Consider the following 24,435-nt stretch of genomic DNA (forward strand, 5'->3'; position numbering starts at 1 on the left):
ATACAAGGCAGCTTATTGATTGATTGATTGATTGATTGATTGATTGAATTTATATAACGCCCTGTACCCGGGGGTCCCAGGGTGCTTCACAGCATCTCTGAGGTGAGGCAGTGGCATTGAGCAGCTGGATCTAACTCAGCCCATCCTTCCCTTGCTGTCTGCTGACAGTCAACAGGTCCTATGTGGATAATCAAAGATATGACTGAATGTTTATTTAAATGTGTTGATTTGTATACATAAAATGAGAAATAATAATTATCAGCTAATCTGTTAAAAGATTTAAAATTATTTAATTGGTTGTCCTCCCAAGTGAAAAGGGTAATAGTGTTGTATGCCATCTCCATGTTCTATGTTTCTGTAATGTGTCAGTAAACAAATAGAAATGCAGTTAAACCTATAATCATGACATTTGGCTCAACTGTTTGCTGAGAAATGAGGCTATATAATTTTATGTATAATAAACATATAGAGGGAAAGCATTTTTTAAATTCTATACTGCTGCATATTAGTAGTTCTTGTATGCCATAGACGGATAGTAACATTTTGATAGAATATTATACACCCTTTAAAACTTAAAATGAGCTGCAAGTTCTAAAGGCTTAGGTATTCTTGATATCACAAGAAATTATCCATCCTTAACCATTTTGAGTTTCTAATGGTAAATAAGATGAAAAACTTCATTTTTGTTTCAGCAGTGCCTTCTTCCCAGGAGCCACAAAATCATGCAAATATAAACTCCCTTTTGAAATAATGAATGCATAAATATTGGCAACTGCATCAAGTTTCACAACAAGTCATGTTTTGAAAGACTAAAAAAAAATGAAGAAATAATTGATTCACATTTAATGAGAAAAAAGGTTTTGTTTGCTCTCACAAATGAAATAAGAAGATGTGTTTAGCTATGCATATTTTATTTTTAAGTAAAAGAACAGCTATTACTCTAAGGATGGGATCAGTATGTGGGATCAAGTTTGTTGGTGGCATTGCACAGTCTTTGGAATTTCCAACATGGGAAGTTCAGTTGACATTTCTGTTCTTGCCAGTAAATATTAAGTCAAGACATTTCTTTTTCAGTGTTGTTGTTTTAACTTAAGTGAAGGTATTTGCTTGCTTGATTTAATGATTGTTAGCCACCTCAAGGTTGCCATTTGAGATAGAAAGGCAGGATCAAAATGCTTTTAATGGATAGAATGGAGTATTCCCCAAATACTAAGCCACTTGACTTAGAAGTATACTTCATTTGTTTCAAGGGAGCAAGTGAGTATTCTTAGGATCTATTAGCAGCATTGTTCTTGACCTAAATTTTGTTTTTTTAAAAATAATATTTATTAAAAGTTTAAAGATTACAGAAAGAAGTAAAAAAAGAGGAAAAGTAAACAATACAAATCAATACATTACAATACATTAAAAAAACAAAAACAAAAAACACAATACATCAAAACAAAAACAAAAGCAAAAACAATTAAGAAACCATCCAATATTTCCATATCTTTGTCTTTCATTAACTTGTTTCATCGACCTCCTCACACCTCCCTTTTTTGTATTCTAGTTATTAATTATTTCAGCAAATCCTTTCCATCTTTCCATCTTTCACTGTTTTCTGTCATTTAATTGTCTTAATTTATTTTAACCTTATCTTACCATTAAAACCCTAAAACTTATTTGTACTTAACTCCTTATAACGTTTCTACTAAAGCCATGTAATTTCATTCCAACATTTTTCTAACACTCATTAATTTTACAATATTTCTCTAAATAAATTTTAAACTTTTTTCCAATCTTCTTTCACCGTCTCTTCTCCCTGGTCTCGGATTCTGTCAGTCCTTTCTATCAATTCCATATGGTCCATCAACCTGGTGATCTTCTGTCCGAGGCTCTTAACTCTTTTCCATGTCCCTTCTGCAGATCTTCTTCATGTTTATACATGCACTTAACTTTATCTTCTGCTGATCTTGTTCTTAGTTTCCTTCCTTTGGTGCTGAGGAGTAGATCTCGGGGAAACTCCAACCTAACAATGTCTTTATTCCTTTTCGACAGGTCAGCCCATTCTCCATAGTCAAAACTAAAGTCCAAAAGATATTTCAGAGTGTGTTTCAAAATCCCTCCGAGGCTAAAGGCCCCCACAACTCCAATCTCCCCCTGACCCAAATCCAGATCCCAAAAGCCAGAACATCCCTGCAGAAGGGGATCTATCCAACTTTCCTTCTCCAATCCAAGCGGGACTCCATCCCTCCAAATCTGGCTTTCTCTAAATTCAATCGTAGAAGGCAACAGCTTATATTCATCAAATTGCCTCTGTACGGCTGGGGCTCTCTCCACTTGTATTACTTGAGGTTCAACAACAGCTTTCTCCCTCGTCTTCTCCACAACTTGCCATGTCAAAGTGGATTCCTGAATCGATTCCTGAGTAGTTTCTGTATAAGTATTCACTTTTTGTCCCAAATCAGTCATTTTTTGTCCCAAATTATCAATTTTAGTAGTCATCACATCCGTCTTCTCATGAAGCTGTTCCAATAAAGCACTTATCTTGCAAAATGCAATCACTAAGGCTTCTTCTGTCAACATTCTTGCCCAAGGTCAATCTCTGATTCTCACGGTTTTTAATCTCTGCAGCTGGAAAATTCCCCAGCTCTACTCCTGCAACAGTTTCAAAAGCTCCCTCTAGAGGAAACAATTTCTATTTGTATCCGTCCTTTTAAGCGCAGATCCAGCAACAAAATTTGTTTCAATTTTCAGCTACTTTTGCTCCTTTTTAAGTGCAAAAGGAGACAATGGAAACAATATATTTCTCTTATTTAACTGTCTGTCAACATACATTTTATTCACAGTCAATAAACTTTCCCAAAACGTCGATCTTACTGGCAGCCCGTTCCCAAGTTCAAAACGGTGGTAATTTATCTTTCTTCGCTCTCTCTCCTGCAGGCTTAGGCGATCTAAAATTTCCCCCTTCTTCTCCTGCTTCCAAGGGGGGTTTAGTAGTTTTAACCGATGGAAATTTAATCCTTTAGAAAAGGCTTTCCAAGACTTTAACTTGTAGCGTCTTTGCTTCAATCTATTTACAAAAGAGGAAGGCGGACTTCCTGTTTGAAACCTTCCCGTTTCGGTGCCAAATTAAGATGTTTAAAGATCCAATTTTCCATTCTACTCACGGGTAGTTGTTTAAAGTCCAATTGTCCACAGGAAAAAAGTCAGCGCTCTCCGGCAACAGCAATGCGGCTTCTCTCCGTGAAAGAAGCAGTCGATTCGAAGCACCGCGCCGCTCACCCCACATCGCTCTGGATCCCCGAAACCGGGTTTCCCCGCGAGTAGGGGAGGCGCAAAAGGTGCCAGGCAAATCCCACGTCCACAGGCTTCTCCCGCCTGTGGTTTTTAGTGGGTCTCCTCGTTGCCGTGGCGGCCGGACCCTGATTTCCATGGAGCGGATTTCTTCCAATCAGAGGAAATCCGCCATTGCCGGAGGCACTAACCTGGAAGTCGTTCTTGACCTAAATTTTGGACAGAAATCCTTCTGATGTAAAACAGGGTTCCCATCACCACCAAGCTGAGGTGTCCAATGCACCACATTCCCATACTTTGTGGAATTGATTGCAGTTTATGTAGCCTGATGATGTGGACAGGACCCTTGCAGTACAGTCAAACCTTGGTTTCCCAAATGCCTCCGTTGTCGTACATTTCGGCTCCCAGATGCCAAAAACCCGGAAGTAACTGCTCCAGTTTCTGAATGGTTTTTGGAAGTCGGACATCTGACGTGGCTTCTGTTTTGAGTTTCCCTATTGTATTGAGTTACAGGTAGGTAGCCGTGTTGGTCTGCCGTAGTCGAAACAAAATAAAAAAATTCCTTCCAGTAGCACCTTAGAGACTAAGTTTGTTATTGGTATGAGGTATTGTGTGCATGCACACGATTTGTTGTTGTTGTTGTTGTTGTTTTTGTTCTTATTGTATTGAGGCGTCCGCTTTCAGTTTTCAGTTGTCGAACATTTCGGAAGTCAGACGGTCTTCCGGAACAGATTACATTCGACAACCGAGGTTTGACTGTAATGTGATTCACTTCTTGCTGTCTTAACCTCTGTCCATATTGGCAAGTGAAAAGCCAGTGGGGGTGGCAGCGGCAACTGACCAGCACGGTCCAGAATGTTAATGCATCCCTATGCAGTGGACTTGTGCCTACTGTCTTAAACAGGCAGCAGTGCATTCACCTCTGAAGAAGCCCTTCCTGGACTGTGGTTTACAACAACTACTATCCAGTTATGAATGACCTTTCTTGGGTAAGGTGGTGCAGAAAGTGATGGCATTTCCTTAGATGACATGTATCAAGAGCTGAACTGGGGGAATGCGATTCTGCCTTTTTTATTGTACAGTAATCTTAATACATGAGGGTGTCTGCATAGGTGTCCTCTTGATAGGGCTATCTTTGGGTCTGCTGTGAAAGCTGCAGCTGGTGCAAAATGCAACAGACCACCAATAGCACATCTCTGTGCTTGCATTGGCTGCCCATATTATTATATTAATTTGGAATACAACTAACAACTTGGGTCCATGATATCTGAAATACTGCCTGACACATTATATCACAGTACTTTATATCACACATTATATCACTCATAAACTGTTCATGCAAACACTCAATCATTGATGCGTCTATGTAACACTATGGTGCATGTTATGAGTGCATGTTGTGTAATTACACCATAACTGCATTAAATAGCAGAAAAATAGCAAATTAAGACAGCTATCTAGGTGCCTTTGACAAAGCTCAGTGAAGTCATTCTGAAGTTTCAGTGGGAAAACATAAGAAACCTATTGAGATGCAAAAAGGGCATTTTTACTTTAAAAGGTCAAACAGCCATTCATGTCCCATTGATGAAAGAGCACATTCACAGAGTTGGCTGTGTGCAATTCATTTCTTGGCCTAGTCACTCAAGAAGGCAGGGATTTCAACTGAAGCTTCTGATCTAATCAGAGGGCAAGGAAAATGTCCCTCATGCTTTTAGATCACTGTACAATAAATAAAAAGGCAGCATTAAATTGTTCTTTAATTTCATAAAAATCTGGCTGTAAAAAAATCAACTAACAATTCTTCATCACATCCCTTCTCCAAAAGTTCCGCAAAAGAGGTGTGCCTTGACTTGCTTCCTGTTATAGAAGCAAGATGCATCTAAATGGGAAGGAAATTCCACAGACATGGAGCCACCACTGAAAAAGCCTTTCCGAAGGCCTCACACTTTGGAGAAGTTGCCGTGTGTGTGTGTGTGTGTGTGTGTGTGTGTTTATGCAAATCCTAAACCTGCTGAACTATCTATTAATCTATCTATCTTGTGTGTGGATGGAGCCATTTTGGCTATATACAGATCAGCATTTAGAACACTGAAATTGCTTTTAGCATATATTGTGATAATTGGAGAACATACACTCATGTTTTCAAAATAGGAAATGCTTAAAAGATTTTCTAACTTTAATAACAATCAGTATAGGACTTTGTAATTAGCTGTAAAATTAACATTTTCTTGGGATCTCTGACATTACTTCTCTCTACTATGGCAAAAGTATGGTGGGAAAATATATTTGGAATGCAAGGCTACCTTCCATTCTTTTCCAAAAGTCATTTCTTGGAGATCATTAATGTTGGATAGACTTAACAATTCTACACCTTTTAATCAGTTATAAGCATTCCCATTGTGCAGGACAATTGATAGTGTTTTGGTAAGAGCATAAAATGAAGTAGAATAATTTCATTTCAAAGTACATTAAAAGAAACAACTTCAGAAAATAAAAAACAATACAATGTTTAACTGTGTACACTGAAGACATGATTTTATTCTTACTGTTCTGCATATGAAAAGAAATTTATTGGAAGGAAGTGAGTATGCAGCACTGGATCTATCCAAAGTATATTTTCAAAATGCCATGTATGGGGATAGCGCTGCAATTTTATTATTGCAGGTGGGAAAATGTTACAATAGGACTCAACTGAATAATTTGGATTGATTATCTGAATGCTGCATTTGACTTGTTATCATCTTGATGCACATGTGGCTAGGGGAAAGAAGGGCTAAGAAACTGAGAAAGTGAATTGAGCATCTACTTTTATTTGCTGCAATTGGAGTCACTGATTTCATAAGGGGAAGTCCCTGATGCTGGGAGAGCACATAATGAGCCATTCTCATTGAAATAAGCTTATTTACTAGTTATTTTTCAGTATTCCCAGGGACTCGGACATTTATTTTCAAATTTGGGAAGATGGGCTCATGCAACAAGAAAAAATAAAAAATATTTCCTGTACATTTGTAAGTGTCTGCTGACTTTGGTGTACATAGGTCTTAATATTTATGTCATAGGAACTACTTTAGCATATCCCCATACTTGGTTAATCAAAAAATCAACTAAGGTGCAATATAAGGACCATAATGGGACAATTTTGATGCATTGTTCTACAGTTATCACTGCACTTGTTGAAATGGGTGTGTGTGTGTGTGTGTGTGTGTGTGTGTGTGTGTGTGTATAGTGGTCCATAGACCCACAAAACAGTTTCAAAACACGATACAGTTAAGACAACCAAACAACAGGCAAAAGAGACTGAGGTATTCATTTTGTTATGTCTAGAGCATGATGGTCTTTGTTTCTTGCAACCTCCGAAATAAACTTTGCCATGGTCAGTGTAATATCATTTGACCTATCCTCCAGAAGGTATTAACATGGGAGGCTTCAGAGGCTTCAGATTTTCCCGGCAAATTTGTCAAATGTTACCTGGTCCCTTCCCCCTATCGTGATATATATAGCCGGGTACAGGTATACTGTTCCTGACAGATTTTTATTCAGATTGCATTTTCAGTCTTTGTTGTAAAGATGTCTGTACTGCAAAAGCACTGCTTTCTCAAAGTTTTAAAACTGATCTACTTATTCCGTAAGAAATATTCATTATTAAGAAAATAAGACAATTAAAAATATTTTGGTTATTTATTAAGGTGTGTCCTGGAAGGAGACATTAGCACTACATTCATATTTTTCAGTTATCATGTGATGGTCCATGTGCAATTGGATCATGGGAAAGAGCACAAATTTTTAAAAAGGCAGGGCATAGATTCATTGATTATGAGGATGATAAGGAGATGAGGATGAGTGAATTGTAGCTTCCATAATGTGATATATATGTTGGCCTGTAACTCAAAGGAATGTTGCATCATCTAATTTTAAATGGATCTTAGGGTGACTTCACACTTGACATTTTGTTCTAAGGTACAAGTACAAAATACACTTGGCTTACATCGGTTGTGTATGGTGCATCTTCCTTAAATAATTCCTTCCCAGTAAAAAATGTGGAAGCAGTGTTTGTGCAGTTTGGAGTTTTGAATGGAGAGGATCAGAGAAAAGAGAGGTGGCTTTAGCTGAGGGTTGACCCTGGGAATGGCAGGGGAGGGGGGACAAGGAATGGGAGTAGTAGTGTGTATTTTCCTCTGATTAGAATCTACTTGTATATTTGGAAACAAAAAAATTGTTACAAAGCTACCTCCCACATTAAACTTTGGTAACATTGATGCTAGAATTTCTCACTGTTTAGCAGCAGGGAATGTGTTTTCTGAACTCTTTCAAAATCCAGGATAGCTTTGGCTTCTTGGCAGTTTGACAGAACCTTGCTTTATGTTTTGTGTTAATCAATGTTTAACATACCAGAAATAAAAGCTATCATCTGTATCATGCAACTATACTTATTCCGCTCCATTTCTCTTTCCTATTTGGTCAACAAAAGAAGACCTGAGTCTTACTGTTATAGATATCTAAAGTAGGGAGGAACACAGAGCTTAGTCCAGTGCAAAACCCATTTCACCTCTGCAAATAAAAGTAGAAAATGAAATCTGTAAATGTTGTGATGAAAGAAAATTAATATAGAAAATCAAATTATTCAATATCTTCTTAAGTCCATAAGCCAAGCCTGGTATTATCTCAGTATGTATTGCCATGAATCTCTGTAGCCAGTTTTAAAAGGACACAGACATTTCTATAGACATTTAATTTATGTGGCTGATTGCAGTGTCCTCCAGAGCTGTCTGGTTCTTTTCCAAATTTGTCTCCACCTGCTACGTCCAAGCATCTCCTTTATAATGTGTGCTGGGACCAAGCAAATGTGGCCACTTCCATAGCTCTTATGATGATACCACTAAGCTGTAGGTAGCCTCAATTTTCTCTCTTTCTAATACCCTTACCATAATTTTTCTACCTTGGAAAAGATCTGGAATTGCCCTCCAATGCACCATGTGATGCTGAAGTATTTATGCAGCAACACCAATAACTTACTGCTATTTTAAGAGTTTATATCAGGCTCCCAGTATGAGACCAAGGCAACAAGGTTTCTATGAAGTGGTACTGGGAACCCCAAATAAGACCCTATGTTCTGCTGTAAATTGTTATAAGAGGTCATTCAGTCTAAAATGCCATTACTAACATTCTGGGTTTGTTTGTTTTTTACTCAGGTTTACCGAGCAGAAATTGCACCTCTTAAAGAGAACGTGAACAATGTTAATGACCTAGCTCATCAGTTTACCTCTTCTGAAATACAGCTTTCCCCATATACCCTCAACCGCCTCGAAGACTTGAATGGAAGATGGAAACTCCTGCAGGTAATATTGTATAACATAACCCTAACCCTAAAAATGACTGTCTTAGGTAAGAAAATGGTTTTACAATAAGTATTCTCGAATGTTTCTAGCAATGCATTGTATTTCACTCGTGTTCTTCATGCCCAGCATGAATAGTTGCTTGGAACTGAATAAAATACATAAAATATACCATAGGCTTCAACATGTGTATCATTAACTGGATCAGAAACCATGTGCAGAATCTCAGTTCCTAGCACCCATTCACCAACAAGCTGCTACATGCAAGTAGTGCTGGTTGTATAATTAGCAACATCTGTTTGGTGAAGAGAAGCTTGTGGCTACTGCACATCCTCAGTTTACTCCGGGCCATTGCTTTAGATAAGGGGTAATTTCTGTATGCTTTCCATCCTTCTCAAAATGCTTTAATTCCCCACTTCCTTCCTTTGAATATATTTTATCGCATGTGGAAGACTGAGCTTTGCATTTACTTTCATTGCTTCAATCCCTTCTCTGTTCTCTTTCAAACAATTCCTGGGAACATTAATTTTAAACAGTACCCTTTTCTACAAGCAGTTTAATGGTGCCTTCCACCTTGCATGCAATGAGATTACATCAGTAGAATCAAATCCAAAATTACAGAGCGTTATATTCATTGTGGTCATTGGCAGAGTTTGATCAAGCTATTAAGTTTATCAAAAAGGTGGTTTTCCTTTTAAAGGATAATTAAGTTTTCCATATAAAATAGAAGCAGATTTTTTAAAAAAATGGGTAAAGGCTGTAGTGCGAATTAGACATAGACTGAGCTTAAAGACTATATATATTCCTTTAACATCATGTGCAGATTCTACATATTAAGTTGATTGTATATGAATACATGATACTGTTGCAGCACAGTCCTACATACACATTCCAGTGTTGATGGATGAGGGGTTTAGGATTGTGCATAGTTGCATTTCTCTTGGTGGAAAGGAGCGCTCCTGGTTTTGGTGCTCTACTCCTGCAGATGCCCAGGCTGCACCCAGATGGCTGGAGAGCTAATGCTGGCAAGTTTTCCTGCCAGCAATAGCAATCAGAAAGCCCGAAATGAGATGTTGCGGTGAGAGTGCAGCACAGGCAGCTTTGAATCCACTGGATCACTAGCTTCACAGATTCCCCAAGGAGGCCACTCCTCAGTGGCCCAAACATGGGTTGACCTGGCATAAAATTAGCATGAGCCATCAGGGATTCAGACGTAGCAATGGATCTGCCACTTTGCTCCTCCCCAGCCTCAAAATAAGATTTCTGTGTTACACAATCAGTAGATATCAAATATGGAGTACTGTATATAGACTTGGATTGCCTGAAAGTCATACACCTGACAGTTAGTTTGCTTGTGCAGCTGAGCTTTATGTATGTGGGGTGGCTATTCCTTGTATGGATGCCTACACTGGATACTGCAATATGTGGTTAAAAGGGCACATTTTTTACAATCTACAATCTGTGTGCTGGGGTTGGTTTATGGATGCCAATGTGCTCAGATAAGCTGACTGATACCTGCAACTGTAGACATGAGATGTCTGTGGAGACACAAACGTTCAAAGGGTGCAAAATAGATTATTCAGTATTTCTAAACAAGAGCCATGTGGCCACGCCCCTGTATCTTAGTGCAGTTGGGAATATGTATTTATGTGGGCTGTCAAGGGCAGCTGCTGCTGCTGTGTGTGTGTGTGTGTGTGTGTGTGTGCGTGTGTGTGTGTCTGTGCTCAGGATTCCAGCAATAAGGGGTCAGGAGCCTGGAGGCTATTTTGAGTAGGTTTGCTGACTGGATTACAGGAAATTGTATATCCATTTGCTTGCAGATAACTAATAGAGGAAAATAGGTCAGGGGATATTTTGAAGCATTACACCTTGCATTAATAACTTGTATAAAAGAGGCTACTTCTCTGTCAAATACATTTCTATTTCCCAGTTTGAAATACATGTTATTGTGGCAGAGGTATAAAATTAATGTTTACTCAGATTATTTTTCTCTTGTGTTTAACATGATTTGCTAGTTAGTTTAAACTATCTTGAGTAGTAACATCTCTGTGTTTTGGATCAAGAAAGTGAGATAATTTCAGTGTTTTTTCTTATTCTTATTTATTAAACTTATTAGTTGTATGTTGCCTGAATGGTCTCCCATTATATTTTAAAACTTTGGTCCTGAATCTGCTTCCTGTTGATAGTGATTGTAATTTTTAAAAGCATAAAAAGCTAAAAGGTCTTGTAAACCATGAAGCAAAACATCTACATTAGTAAAAGCAAGTTTCATCTTCCCAGCAGAGGGTGATTCTGATCTTTCTTAGAACTTGAAATCCTCTTTTAGTTCCAGTAGTTACGAAATTGCTCTTGTGTTTTCCTTGAGAATCAGAGCTGTTGCCATGGCCACAGTTTTCATGGTTCCTGAATGGACTATCAATGAATTAATTGATTATGTAGTTTGACTTCTACAGTTAGCACCATGTCCACTTCTGTGAGCTTAATATTTGGCTCTAAGGAGCATCTTCCATGCGGAAATATGCATGCTGGCTTTTTAGCAAAGTGTGAAGCATGGAGGAGTAATCTGTTTCCAGCTACTTTCTGATATTTGAGTCATAGCTGTCAACGTTTCCCTTTTTTTAAGGGAAATTCCCTTATTCCGAATAGGATTCCTCGCAAAAAAAAGAGGGAAGTTGACAATCATGATTTGAGTAGTGGCAGATACTTTGTCTATTTGAATTCTCTGTTTGTGAAATTTAAACAGCACCTCTCTTTATATTATACCCTAAATAGGAAATATGATTTTAAATATATTTAAAACTATTGAAGAGCTACAGTTGAAACCTACTATAGCATGGCATTCTATAAACATCTGTGTTGCTCCCTGATTCTTAAGCTGTGTGTAGCTGTGTTTCATTCTCAGTTAACACTGATTTAATTGCAAATCCGCCTCACGTTACTAATTTAGTTAATTTATTCATAATTAACAGTATTCTATTTTCTGCCAAGGTTTGTGGCACTGCAATAATAGTATTTTTTTCATTAAAAATAAAATGTAAGGGCTGAATTTCTGAGGGTCTTTTTTATTCAGTTACTTTGTGAAACTAAGTTTAAAAAAAAGGTGAAATACTTAAGACATTTATTGTTTTCTATTAGAGTTAAATGAGAAACCTTTAGGAGCATAACTTTTGAGATGAAATGTTTTGCCAGCTTTTGTGTGCCCTAAGGTGAACATTTACATTGGAGCTGAGAGTTAACTTCCTCCAACAGAAATAGTCTTTTCTCCAATGGAAATACAGTCCTTCTTCCGTTGGAAGAAGGGAGCCTTTGGATAGAACCCAATACCTACTTTTACTCCCAAATTCTCAGAAGGCCATGCAGTCACCCTCCTTATGGAAGGCATGGGCACACTTGCAAATCTGTGTAACTCATGTAAGCACTACCCATGCACTGCAACCAAGCACATACCACTACCTATTTCATTGGCTAGGACAGAATATGTGACTTCTGTATGTAATGGTAGTATTATAAGGTCTTATTTGTTTGCATTTATTTATCACATTTATATTCCACCTTTCCTCTAAGGAGCTCAGGGTGACATACACCATTCTCTTTCTCTTTATCCCTGTGAGTTAGGCAAGGCCAAGAGGCATTGATGGGCACAAGGTCACTCAGTGAGTTTTTGTTGCTGAGTGGGGATTTGAACCCTGGTCCCCCTTCTCCAGCATTCTAACCACTCACCACACTGGCTGTCAGAAGCATCTCCAAACTATTTCATTTTAGGCTACAGTAGTTATAATGAGTGTAAAACTCAGAATCACTGGGTAAGATCTTCAACCAGTGGTGTGGTACAGTGTTTAAGGCATACAATGTTGGACTGGTGCCAGGGAAACCCATGTCCAAATGTCCGCTTAGCTATTCAGCTCACTTAGCGAGGGGCAAGTTCCTATGATCAGACCCTGACATGGTAGATCAGTGGTTCTCAAAGGGTGTGGCGGTGTGGCAGGAGAGGAGGGCAAGTGTGGTGGAAAGATATACAACCAGAAACAGTATCCAAACACCAACTGTGAATATGTACACGTGAAATAGAATTGGATATGATCTGAGAGGGAAAGTGCTAGGAAAATGTGGTACCATTTGATAAACGATCACCTGAAACAGCCACCAGTTCCCTGGTTTTGTTTGATTCTGTTGCTGGCATGTATAGTAGGAGCTGATGGATCTCAAGAGAAAAAGTTGTTGCCAGCAGGGACTGCGATCAATAAGAGATCCTTTGGGTACACATAAGAGCTTGTGCTTACCAAGCAGAACCTTTTATTCTCTGAAAAGCAGCTCCCTCGTGCAGTGTATCATAAGGTGCTTTTGAATTTCCTCTGAATTTCAAAAGCAGTTTTCCATGTGGTACATAGAGCTGTGATCTAAAGAAGAAACGCTTTTTTAAAAGCAACCTTATTGTTCTTTTTCATAATCACAGAGAAGTGGGTGGGTTGTTCTTATTCAAATTAACTTCTTCTTTTCTTGTTGTTGTTGCTTTCTTTATTGTTTTAGCAGTGGGTCCCTATCTCCTTCCAGTATTATTCTTTTTGATTAAGAGAAAGTCAGTACTGCACTCCTCCCCTCCCCTGCCTTGAGTTTCTCAGGGGAAGACCGCAGCAGAGTACTGCACCCATCAGAGATAGGCTTTAAGTGGTGGAAGTTATGTGAATTACAGCTTACTTCACACTGCCATTCCCTTAGGGTCAAATTAAATGAGAACACAGCCAGTGCCTTAGTAAGTTCATATAAGCTTTGAAAGAAAGGGGGAAAGAACAAGTCACTGGGTTGTCATTAGTTTCCCAGTTCCAACTTTTTCCACAATGGTAACAATGTATGACAAGGTTTCTGGGGCAAGAGCAGACCACATTGCCAGGCAAAAAGAGCCTGATCATGTAGAATAAAATGTCTTCCCCTCCTCCTCCTGCTGCTGCTGCTGCTGCCAATACTACTACAATCTCCACAACACATTAATCTGTCAATATGTGTTAAATCCAGGGGTAAGGAATGGGACAGAGTCTCATTGTACTATTATGGTTCTGTCAGTTAACAGCAGGTGAGGAGGAAGGAACCTGGGCACATAAACCTAGGCACCTTTGTACTATATCTGGCCAAATTGCTAGCCATGACAGATGGCATCATTGGTTCTTATCCTTATTGGAAACTTCTATGGTTAACAAACAATGAATCCTCCTCTCTGCTCCACACCTGCTGCTCAATGGCATGTGTAGCACAGCCTGCGCCACCACAGCCATGCAGCAGACCATACTTTAAGCCATCACTATCCCACCACTGCCAAGCACTTGATTAGTGTAAAACTGTTGTTTCTGATATTGACTCCTCTCCCCTTTCTGCCAGCCTGCATTGTAAGATAAGAAAATGGAAGCAGAGTTCAGTCATCAAAGGCACAACTGTTTAGAAATTGGTGCCCAAGTTTTGGTTTTGAATTTCCTGTTCCTGGGTAGGGACTTTCTTGTTTTGATTGTATACAAGCTGCTATGGGGGCCTTTTTGGTAAAGAAGAAGAAGAAGAAGAAGAAGAAGAAGAAGAAGAAGAAGAAGAATGGATTCTCCTCTCTGCAGATAAACAAAATTTTATTTGAGCCTTGTGACACATACAATAATAGTGTTGATATTACCATATTTCAGTTCCATCTTGATATGCTGCATCAAAACTAGGTGTCTTGTGTCTCCTTAAGGACTATAAAATGTGTTGTGCTGCAAGCTTTCATAGGCTGAATCATAAAGCCTTTCTCTGGCATTTTTTAGCATGTGATATGTATCTGATGAAGTGGTCCACAAAGACTTATCAGAGCGATATCCTGTAGTATACTATATTTACAAACTCTACTCTCCCTTTTTCCCCCAGGCCAGTGTTCATTTCTTCTTCAGTCATTATTGACATGGTGTAGAATCAAGCTAGATAAATACAAGCTTACACCCACATTTTCAACCCTTTCAGATAGAAAGAATGGTTCTTCAACCATAGTTATATGTTTCAATGAACAACAAGGTACCATAACATAAGCATGACAAAAATGGACCGTTACATTTATGAAGCTTTACATAAAGTATCAAACTATTGTAAAATTCAGTCTTGCCTTGTAGCAATAGGTTTGGATTAGTTGTCCACTTAGTCCATTTCAGCTGAATAATTTTGTTTTGTTTGTTTGTTTGTTTGTTTGTTTGTTTTAAATATTTCTGAGCCATCTTTCAAGACTAGCATTCTCAATGCAGCTAACGTTAATACCCAATGCACACTTCATTAAATCTAAGCTTTGAAACATACAGTTCAAATCACAATACAGCAGCAAGTTAATTTAGTTTATAAATACAAACTCTCATTAACCCCAGCTAGCATAGCCAGATATCAGGAATGATGGGACTTGTAGTCCAACAACATCTGGAGGGACATCACATTGGCTATCCCAATGTAGACCTACTTTCACTTACTGAAAGAAGTTAAACTCTGTATGTGTTTAAAACCAGCCTGGTGTCTATCCCAATGGATTCCCTGTTTTCTGAGATAGTTTGATGTTTAACCAGTGGAAAATCAAAATACTGAATGAAAGTCTGTGCAGCCATGGAGGCCCAGATTTATTTATAAAACTATTTTTGTGCTGTGTATTTCCTCTAAGGATTATATAAATCCCATTAAAAGAACTGCCTCCCAAATTACTGCAGGGTCCCGCCCCTCCCCTCCTTTTGAGAAATATATTCAGATGCATCTAGGTGAACTTCCAGAATTTTAATTATATCTATATCAGATGAGCTGCAGAAATATAAAAGGGGTTTTGAAGAGATTTAATTTTAGATAGCAGCTTAATTAACGGCATTTGGAAAAACTAGTGCAACTTTAATTAAATGTCTCTACATTAATTTAGTCATTTAATTGAAAATGCATTGGGATAGTGCTTACAATTTATCACCCTTGCTGTTTGAAGGAAGGGATTTTTTTCCAGTAAAGTGTAATAATAATAAACTGCTATTTTTATGTCCTTGCTATCTTTGTCAGCTGAATCATATTTTTCTTGAAAATATGAATTTTGATTTGTGAGATTTTCTGAAAGCACACATTGTTAGGAAAGGATGTAAAAAATGATAGGATTCCAAGATGCATCTTGCAGGATTCCCTCCATTACATGTTTTTTTAAAGATACAACAGCCCAACCACTTTAGCATTGCCCTGTCCTTTAGTTTTGAGCAGCAGGGTTCAGATCTGTGAAACATTTTTAAGCCTGCAATCCTGTACCCTCTTACCTGGTAGTAAGTCTCACTGAACTTACTTCTGAGTAGATCGGTATGGTTTTGTGCTGCTAGTCTCTTTCTGTGCTTTCTACTAAAGTATAGTATTGTAGAGTATAATGTATTAATTTGCAGCATCCTTAACTTAATCAGGCCCATTATGCCAAAAATATTCTATTCAGTTTCCTAATGATTTGTTTTTCTCTTTCCAGGTCTAAGATGTTCACTGCATATCAAATATCCATTGCATAAATGGGTATTTGAAGCCATTTCGGCTAGAAATTTCTCACTAATTTAGTATTCCTTCTTACAATAAAAACTGCATGTTTGACATCTTGTACATCAGAATATCCAATATTGTGCCCTTCAGAAGTTGTGGAGTCCATTTCCCATCATCCCTGACCATTAACCATGCTGGATCAGGATGATGAGAGTTGGACTTCAAAACATTCATCGGGACACATTGACTAACCCTGTTGTACATACAGTGGTGCCTCGCAAGACGAAAAGATGCTTGCCTGGTTAGAATAAACTATTGAGATGCCTTCTGAAGATGATATACTTTGTATAAATTGCAGTCGGGGAAGCATTTCTTGTTTCAAGTAATCACTCTAAGAGAAACAAAAGTATTTACATAATTGCCATGCTACTTTTGTCATAAGAACAGTAACTACTCCCTGAAGCTATCATAATTCCTTGGTTGAAAAGTAGGAGGTAGAAGATGACTATCCTTTCTTCTCATAATTAGCAATTCAGCCAAGCAGCAGTGGCAACTTCAGAGGATGTCTCAGTTGAGTTTTTCATGTGTGTTTTCCTCTCTTTCTCTCTCTCTTAGCAGAGAGACAGTCTGAGGAGCCTCTGCAGCTTTTGCACATGCTGGCTATGGATAGTTCCATCAAAACTGTACAAAGATGCAAACTTAATAATAATTTAGTGAGACTAAATAGATGGAAGAGTATTTCTGTCTTTTGCAGCCAGGCAAACATTTGTATTGTTTTGCATACTACGCCAATAGAAAAGTTATTTTACCACTCAAGACATTCAGAAACAAATTGTTATGGCAACACATAAAAGATTCCACAGGTATACCATGTGCAAAGTATGTTAACCCCAAAGCAAAGCTGCCACTGTTACTGATTTCTAAGGTTATTATATCATGGTACTCTTGCATCAATTAACAGGCCTTAGTATTAATAACTGAACTTTTCTTCCCTTGCATTATTTGATGGCAAATATGACCAGTTAGTCAAGTAATGCTGAAGAATGAATACCTGCTTAGAAGATGTTCCACATTTAGAAAGAAATCCATTAAGATTCCTGAACACTTTATAACATAAAAAACTGGAAACAGGACTGCTACTGCATATGCAGCAGTTAAGTCTGAGAAAAACAATCCCACAAGGGATGAATGTTCAAACAATTTTTAGATTCCATTTAGAAAATACCTAAAACCAAGAAATGATGGCTATATTAAAATCAACCCCTTGGCATCATAACTAAAATGTGAAGGTGCTCTTCACAACGCTAAAGTTATTGATTCTATTTTTAACAGTACTGCAGACACAAATGACTGATTATAACTCTCAAGATATACCTCATTCCTCTAACTTAGTGGCCCCGCAATGCATAGTCAATGCTGCTGAACTAATACTGAATGTAAAACTGAAGGAGAAACTGGTCCTGAGGTGAATTTGTTCCCTAGGAGTAGATTTGTTGGCAGCCCCAACAACCTCCACATTAAACTTTTTGCAGCTTAATATGTGAATCAAAAGAAATATCTAGGATCCCCCTTCTACTTCTAAAAAGCAAAAGTAAACATTTCAACAGCCTTATTCTCCAGGAGACAGTTTTCTCTAGACAGTTGAAAAACTCAATGCAAATGCCTTTGTAAGAATAATTTATATTCATATGAATTTAATAATTTATGTTTGTATTCACATATATATTTTCCATATTGAAAATGATCGTCTCAATGGGGTATATCAACAGTCCCATTTATTTCAGTGGCTTTACCTTTATCATGGCATTGATCCAGTTTGTGTGCAATGCTAAGCCAAAACATGGCTAAGCATGAACAAGAGAGCATGTGGGTCCTTGCAGCAAAAACTAGAGGATTGGCTGCTTCACTCCTCCCCAGTCCGGTGGCGGCGGCACTATTCAGAGCTAAGCTGTGGTTTTGTTTAGTGTTAGATTGAAACCTAGAGCTCACTGTATGTCTCATTGAGACACACCACTTGTGGATTGAGTGGTAAGCCAATAGCAAACTTTGGTTACACTGCATGGTTTGTTTGGAGCAAAACAACCATGAGCCATGGTTCATTCATAATGCTAAGCAGAGCTTTTTTTTTCCAGCCTGAACTTGCCGGAACTCAGTTCTGGCACCTCTCAGGTGTGCACTATTGCCATTCTAAGAGAACGAGGGAGGTATTTGTGGTGAGTTCCAGCACCTCTTTTTCTTGACAAATAGCACTGGTGGTAAGCCAAACTTTGACTTAGCTCTAACTGTGCAGCAAGACCGGGTGAGGCAGTGAATGAAGCTTCTGCCATTTTAAGCCATGGCTTGGCTTAGCACTGCATGTGCATTTTACATTGTCTCTTTCTAGAGATGCACATAAGAGTTAGTATTAGTTCATCATACTATATTATGATTTCTGTTCTATTGCACATAAAATAAAAAAGCTTTAATAGACAGATGAGTTTGTTAAGAAATTCTTGAAATAAATAAAAGAAGCCAACTAAGCTATTGAAAGAGAGAGAGAGTTTTCTACTTCTTGTACTTTGACAGCTGCAGTACGTTGAAATCCAAAAATGTCCTCCTATGTGTGGAAGAGGTGTCATGGAAGGGCTTACCTGTCAAAAAGGAAACTTAATTCCAGAAGTTCCATTCTACTTGCATAATCTCCTAGGCTTGTTTCTCCATACCCATACATCCCTCTTATCTAGGAAAGCAAGAAGTATTACCAAAGTTCAAGACACATTCCAGCCAAGCAAAAGCACTCAAATAAAGTGCAAAGTAGGGGAGGGGAGGGGTGTGTGGCCTAAGGAAAGTCCTGAGAGCTAGATAGAGAGGCTTGGAGGGTTGCCATTCCTGTTCTTATGCATCATATGAACACTTGAATATCTATTTGTTGAATCATGAATAGTAACTAAATTCTTTCTGGTCATAGATCTAACACTAGTACAGTAGTAAATTATTAACAGTACAAGTGTGCCATCATAAATTGGTATGTTTCAAAGGATCTTAGACAAAGTTAAAGAAGACTGGAAAGGTGAGCAATAATTAGAGCAGGATATATAAATAAATGTCTGAGAAAGATCACCAACCAGGAGAAATGAGAACAACATTTTTTAAAAAGAAAAATCTTATACAAAAAAAGTGAAACAAGGAGGGGGGAGTAACTATAAACCTTATTGCACCAGGAAATATTTAACAAAATGCTACCAACATTACAAGTAGAGGGAAGATAATTTTAAATTAGAAACAAAAGCAACACCAAACATAGTATACATCTAATGAATATATCCAAACATACCATTTTTGTCTCTACATACTATTCTTTCAAGTTTTTATTTAAAGCTAATGAAAGTTATTTGGAATAGTGAAAAGAAGGGCTACCATGGGTAAAGAGATGCCACATATTGTTTCAACACCTGACACAGTGATGAAAAAGAAATCTAAATTCCATGAAGTCCCTTTGAAGCCTTCTATTACAAATACACACCATCTGTTTTCTTGGTGATTGTTTTAAAATAAAGATGCATAATGCTGTCATTGAATTGAATAAAATTCCCTTGATTATTATTTTCAACCTGATGATGTAGTAAACAAATTATTCAAATAATGTATATTTGGGCGTGATTCAATTAATGAATCCCATCAGCAGAAGCCCTGAGCAAGGGCTTCTGCTGGTGCAGCGGGGTTTTGCCCCTTCTCATCCCCCAGCACACCCTGCTTGTGAGCAGGGGACAAGAAAACCCCCAGAAAAATGGGGGGGAGGAATAGTTCCATCTGGCAAGCTGAAATGCCTGTCCCGATGGAACAATTGCTTTAGCATAACATTTAATTCCTCCCTTCGTTCTTTATTTGTTATGATAAAAAGAGTGGTTTTAAAAACTATTTTGCTACATGTTAAACAATTTATACAGATCAATTTTTCTTTATATTTTTTCTAAAAGGGCTAGGTACTCTTTGCCCTTGCACAACTGGTATTCTGAGGTCCAGTCCCTCTAACACAAATGTTTCATTTAGCTGTGATGGGTAATAGTCATGGATTGAGTTACAGTGCAGCCCTATGCATGTCTACTTAATAAGTCCCACTAAGGTTAATGGGACTTACTCCCATGTAAGTAAGTATGTATAGTACTGCAGCCTTATTCTCCATGATATCCTATAATACACTTGTAAGGCCACACAAGCAGTTGGTCACAATGGGTGAAATTTAAATTTAAGTTTTATTCAGAGTTTACCCACTGAAGTTAATGAACATGACTAGGTTAGGTCCATTAATTTCAGTAGGTTCACTCAGAGATGTATCATCATCACCACCATCTTCATCACTGTTGAATACCATCCAATTTAAACAGTGAATTCCATAAGTTGATTATGCACTGCATGAAGAACTTCCTTTACAATCAAATTTATCATTTTCTTCTGATTCTAGAATTATGAGAAGGAAAACTATGTTGTCTACATTCTCCACACTATTCTTAATATTATCAGCTTCTATTATATTCTGTTGTTGTTGTTGTTGTTGTTGTCGTCGTCATACCCTACCCATCTGGCTAGGTTTCCCCAGCCACTCTGGGTGGCTTACAGCATATATAAAACATAGTAAAATACCAAACATTAGAAACTTCCCAATACAGGGCTGCCTTCAGATGTCTTCTAAAAGTTATGCAGTTCTTTATCTCCTTGACATTTGAAGGGAGGGTGTTCCACAGGGAGGGCACCACTACCGAGAAGGCCTTCTCCCTAGTTTCCTGGTTACCTAGTCTTGATCATGGTTCTTCTATATGCAAAAAGCCTACATATTTTAGCCTTTCCTTGCAAGGAAGCTGCTTTTATTCATCAATCATGCTGATTTATCTTTTCTGCAACTTTTGTTGGCGTCAAACTATAGAATAGTTGTAATTGAATTTGATTTTAAAAGTGCATCTGCTCTGTTATAACTTTCAACTTTCAACACAGTTATTTATCAGTGATGTTAGTAGTAGATAGGTAGCCGTGTTGGTCTGCCATAGTCAAAATAAAAAAATTCCTTCCAGTAGCACCTTAAAGACCAACTAAGTTAGTTCTTGGTATGAGCTTTCGTGTGCATGCACACTTCTTCAGATACGCAGTGTATCTGAAGAAGTGTGCATGCACACGAAAGCTCATACCAAGAACTAACTTAGTTGGTCTTTAAGGTGCTACTGGAAGGAATTTTTTTATTTTATCAGTGATGGTTCAGTAAAACAACTAGAAGCATTGGTAATGTTCTTTGAGCTCTTTCCAGACATGACTTGAAGTGTCCAAGGCCTCATGGGTCAAAGGGCCAAATTCTTTCTGCCCCTGACCAGATATGCCTGCATCACCTCTAAGTCCACATGTTGTCCATATCATTTGCACAGTTTATTGTGATAACTGTCTTCCAGCTTGAAGACAATAAAAACTGTGCAGACTGGATAACATATGAAGGAAATTTCTCCATTTGGCCTTAATGTCTAATTCATTGTTAGATTTGAGGGCGTTCTGGGATGAGAAGTATGGGCAGAATGTGTTATACCACTCCTCAACATGGGTAGGCTCCTTACTTTTCCCAAATGGCTGTTGTGGTAAAAGGTTTACTGGGAAAGAAGTGTCCTTCTTATGCTATTCTGTCACTATGATTTCTTAGTAAAGTTGCATCATTAGGCAATTCAGCCAGGTAATGTCAAGATGGTTATCTGAACAAATCTTCCATGAGTACCTTACTGACACATACAGTAATGACTTTCCCTTTTGTGAATTTTCTGAAAGCAAAATGCATTTTGCCATCTCTAGTGTGACTTCTCAGTTAATAGCTTTAGTGGCAAATAATCAGATGGTGTCTCTAAATTCATGCATGCATGTTGGTGCATTTGAATGAGATGACCTCTGTAATCTCACATGGCATTTAGAGAAAAACGTGCGCATACTGTGAGAATTCCTTCTTTCACGTATTTTGAATCATGTCATTGTGGCTTTTGTTTTATTCACCTTGTTTCCAGATTTTAATAACCAAATCAAAAGCAGAGCAGCAAAAACATTGAGACCACAGTCTTTTCGGAGAAGTCCCATGAATGTAATAATGTACTTTGGAGTGAGTGAGTTCGCTTGAATACAAAACCCAAAATAGCTGAGAGATATCATCCCTACAACAAAAACCACTAAGTATTCAAGTCTGAAGAATAAGTGAATTCATTTGGCTCAGTCCTGCCACACTCACACACGAATTTCCATACTCACTTAGAGTATGAGTTTTGTTTACACTATCTCACCTGCCCTCTGGCTACTAATTCATTCTAGCATGTCAAGGCAATTATTATAGCAAACCAAGCCCCTGAGCAAATTGGAAATGCTGTTTCTTTAATCAACGTATAACAAATATTTATTTCTGAAAACCATGCTCTCCTGAAGCCCTGCAGCCACAGCCCTCCATGCTGAGCAAATATTGACTTTACTCCCTGTTTTTAAATGACAGTTAAGAGGGAAGTGACTTGCACTGTTGGTGGTCCTGTGGAGTTTGAGAGTTAGACCATTTCAGGCATGGATCCTGTGAGTGGCTTTGAGTTGTTCTGCCTTATTCTCACTTCCCTGTCTGTGAAACTGGAATAGCATAGTAGCTGTTGGTGAATGGTAGATTGTGAATATGCAATCTAAAAAATGATGCTAGCATTGAACTGTAGACATACAGTAGGTTTTAAATGGAAGAGGTATTGGATTTTTTCCCCCAGACAGGAAGCTGGGGAGGGGGACACCCAAACACCCTATTGCACACCCTTCCTTATGATAAGTATCTTAATGTTGAAAGGTATAAAGTATTAGGTTTTGATGACCCACAGAGCCCGGTGGTATGGAAACCATAGCAACGCTATGGACATGGGGATATGATTTATGACCTCAATCAAAGGTCAGCTTTTGAACATTTCTGTAATGTTTATTCTGTAAATCATGGGGCATTCTGCAAAAATCTGTTCATATTGAACAACTGAGACTTTATTGACTCTAGTTTGTGTCTGACATGCATCTGTTTACAACTTAGTCTCTTGGGGCAATATCAGGAGATTTTATACTTTTTAGAACATTTATACAAGGCATTCTATCACAACTGAGATATAGAAGTAGATGAGCTTTGAGAGCAAATATGTATTTTATATTAATGAACTTGTTTGTATAGTTGTGGGTATTTCCCAGCTCCCTACCAAATGTGTTGATGGAGATGGGGAGCTAGCTATTTAGTAGCATGGAAAGGAGATAAAGATGAGAAGGAATAATCTACACTTTAATTTTAGAGAGAGTTTAGTCATTGCATGGTTTTTTATGCTAGGTTTTAATCATCCATCTGACAATGGAATTGGTGTAAGTGAATAACTACATTGAGCTGATCAAATGTAACAGAAAACCATGCTTTCCACTTTATGCATGAGTCATAGTTTAGAGCTTCAGACTTGCATGCTACGGTGTCAAGGGTCACCACTGTCAGGCATCTGCTAAGAGCCCCCAATGCTGTAGGGGGCCAGCTGACAAGAGCCTTTGACTCTTCACTACTGCAGCCTACTTGCTTATCTACCTTTTGCTCTAGCCCACATAATGGTGGAGCAACAGTCAAAGAAGAATGCCTGCTTGCTCAATGATTCCCCAGCAGGAAAGCTATCAAGTGGTAGCAATGAGGAGGAGGAGCTGTTGATAATGGCCAGGAACAAGAATCACTATGGGATGGACGCCATGTGGTTTTTCTTGCCCAAGGGCCTTCCAAAATCTGAAGCCTGTAAAAGTGCACTCTACCTCCTCTCTCCTTTTCTGACTGTAAACATTTGCTTCTATTAAGCAACCCACAGGATGAAATCTTGCTGCATGGAGATCTGCCCAGAGATCTGCTCAGCTATTGAGGCGTCAGGATGGGGCTCTCCTCATTGTCCCACAGCCCACCAACGTCCATCTGGTTGCCACCAGGGCAGGAACGTTTATTTTGTGGCAACTCGCTTGTAATTCCCCTCCTAACTTAAAGCAAGCACCATCTCTGCTGAGTGTTCAGCACCTCCTGAAAATGTATTTGTTCACCTAAACCTTTGCTGATCATTTACTCCTCATTGTTGCTGCTTTTACTGTATTTATTGGATTTTAATGTCCTGTTTTATAGTTATGTGTTATAAACTGTTCCCAAAATTTCAGTGAAGAGCAGTATAAAGGTGTTTCAAATAAATATGAAAAATGTGGAAATGCATAGTTAAATATGTGAGTTGCCATCTTTAACATCTGAACAAGAGCAAAATTGATACATTAAAGGATATAAATTGTGAATGCTACTGAAAGTAAATATTTGCACAAATGAGCAACTATTTTCTTTTTC

At 38.2% G+C, this 24,435-nt stretch overlaps 1 protein-coding gene across 12 annotated transcripts in view; it reads left to right on the plus strand.

The window, feature by feature from the left end:
* Positions 1-24,435, plus strand: part of DMD (dystrophin) — a 1,048,023-nt gene that overhangs the window by 868,820 nt on the left and 154,768 nt on the right. For all 12 annotated transcript variants that reach the window (XM_082219922.1, XM_082219929.1, XM_082219924.1 and 9 more), the window contains one exon: positions 8,466-8,612. In XM_082219922.1, coding sequence (XP_082076048.1) covers positions 8,466-8,612 — 147 coding nt within the window. The remainder of the gene's footprint in view (positions 1-8,465; positions 8,613-24,435) is intronic.

This window comes from Podarcis vaucheri (genome assembly GCF_965113315.1).
Source record: "Podarcis vaucheri genome assembly, chromosome: 4".
In the NCBI taxonomy this organism is placed as follows: Eukaryota; Metazoa; Chordata; class Lepidosauria; order Squamata; family Lacertidae; genus Podarcis; species Podarcis vaucheri.